Source organism: Tupaia chinensis, unplaced genomic scaffold (genome assembly GCF_000334495.1).
Source record: "Tupaia chinensis unplaced genomic scaffold, TupChi_1.0 Scaffold139733_1, whole genome shotgun sequence".
NCBI lineage: Eukaryota > Metazoa > Chordata > Mammalia > Scandentia > Tupaiidae > Tupaia > Tupaia belangeri.
Window position 1 is genome coordinate 630791 of NW_006199613.1, and position 1602 is coordinate 632392.

At 65.3% G+C, this 1602-nt stretch overlaps 1 protein-coding gene across 8 annotated transcripts in view; it reads right to left on the bottom strand.

Moving 5' to 3' along the window:
• The window catches only part of CD44 (CD44 molecule (IN blood group)), a 73387-nt gene that overhangs the window by 10899 nt on the left and 60886 nt on the right, over window positions 1–1602 (bottom strand). For 5 of the 8 annotated variants that reach the window (XM_006162092.3, XM_006162094.3, XM_006162093.3 and 2 more), the window contains one exon: window positions 130–222. The exons of the other annotated variants lie outside the window; for them this stretch is intronic. In XM_006162092.3, coding sequence (XP_006162154.1) covers window positions 130–222 — 93 coding nt within the window. The remainder of the gene's footprint in view (window positions 1–129; window positions 223–1602) is intronic. 8 annotated transcript variants of the gene reach the window in all.

Genomic DNA, 1602 nt, shown 5'->3' on the forward strand with positions numbered 1-1602 from the left:
CGCCGTCACCAGGGCACCTTTTCATCCAAAGAAACAGAAGCCACTGGGCGCCCCACCAGAGAGCACCGCAGAGCGCCCCACGCAGCGACCTTCACCAACAGCGGAAGCCAGTGGGCTTTCAATCCTTACTGCTGGACGCTGGAGCGGAAGTTGGCGGCTGGTTGGTGTCCTCTTCCAGGACCGCGGGTGACACTCCACGGGAGCTCTGGGAACGCCCCTGCTCTGTCTCAATGATGGACAAACCCAGCGTTAATCGGAGCCATGGTGCAAACCCCCGTCACCTGCCAGCTAGGACCCAGTGGGCCATGTGGGGAGGGCGGGGTCTGCGTGCACTGCTTGTTCACGTGCAGCCACGGCCCTCGGTGGTCTCTGACCCACAGACATGTGCAGGGCCCCAGCCCTGCCCGAGCTGGCGCTGAAGCCCCCACTGCTCTGCACAACTGGGGGGATGTGCCAGGGCAGCCACCCAGTCACCTGGGAAGGCCAGAGGGCAGGGGCACATGGGATCCCGCTAGCCCGGTCAGCAGGCGGGTCAGGAAGTGTGAGAGGAGCGAGCCTTGGGGCGGGCCGGGCTCAGCACGAGGCGGGGACCATCAGGGCCACCTTCTTCCGCAGCTCCGGGCAAATACCATGAGGAGGTACGACACGTCCTTCCCTGGACCGTAAACAAAAGCCGCTGCCCTACTTCTGGGTTATCACCCGAGGGTGGGCTTCTCGTCGCTCACCCAGGAAATGACTGCCTGGGTGAGCCCGCCCGAGTGACGTGGAGCAACGGGAGCCGAACCGCCACCCGTGTCTGGTCACTGTGACCGTGCCGGTTCGCTGCATCCATGGTCTCTCGAGGGAGGCACTGACCTCTGAGCCGCAGGCGCCGGCACTGCCACGCACACAGCACGCCAGGTCTACCACCAGACGCTCACAGGCTCCCAGGCCCGGCACCAGGACAGACAGTGGTGACGGTGCGAACACAGCTCCTCCCTGGCCCAGGCTTGCTAACTCGGTCCCCTCTCCTGCCATGCTTGGTGTGGCCGGCTACACGGCTGGCCACCGCACCTGCGAGCCGGGCCCTCCTCAGGGCTCATGGCCTGCCGGCGTTATGAATGACCCTGGGCCGGGCGCAGAGGCTTGCACACGGAGCTGAGGCCAAGGCCACCACGGTGACACCGCTCCTGCCGACCTCTTGCAGACGGTGGAGATACTGCCGCTGCTCCTCTCACTCCGGGGACTCGGCCTGCCCCAGGGCCTGCAGCACGCCGGCTCCTCTGCCAGCTCCTCTGCCAGCTCGGGGACTGTCTCCCCACAGCCTCTCCACCACCAGGAGGCAACCCCCCTTCCGCCATGGCAGGAGCACCGACGGGACTGAGGAGGAGCCGGCTGGTCACAACGGAGCCCCGTCTCACTGCTCTGCCTCACTGGCACAGCGCATCAGAGGGCGGACACCAGGGAAATCGCACCTGCCTCTTTTTAACATAAAGCCCTTAATCTGGAAGGCTCAAAGCATGACAGAGTTGGGCTCAGAGGGTCCACAAGGCCCGACCCTGAGGACAGCTTCCCTCTCGGGCTGAGCCGCACTGCCACACCGAGAGCACTGTCTACCACTGA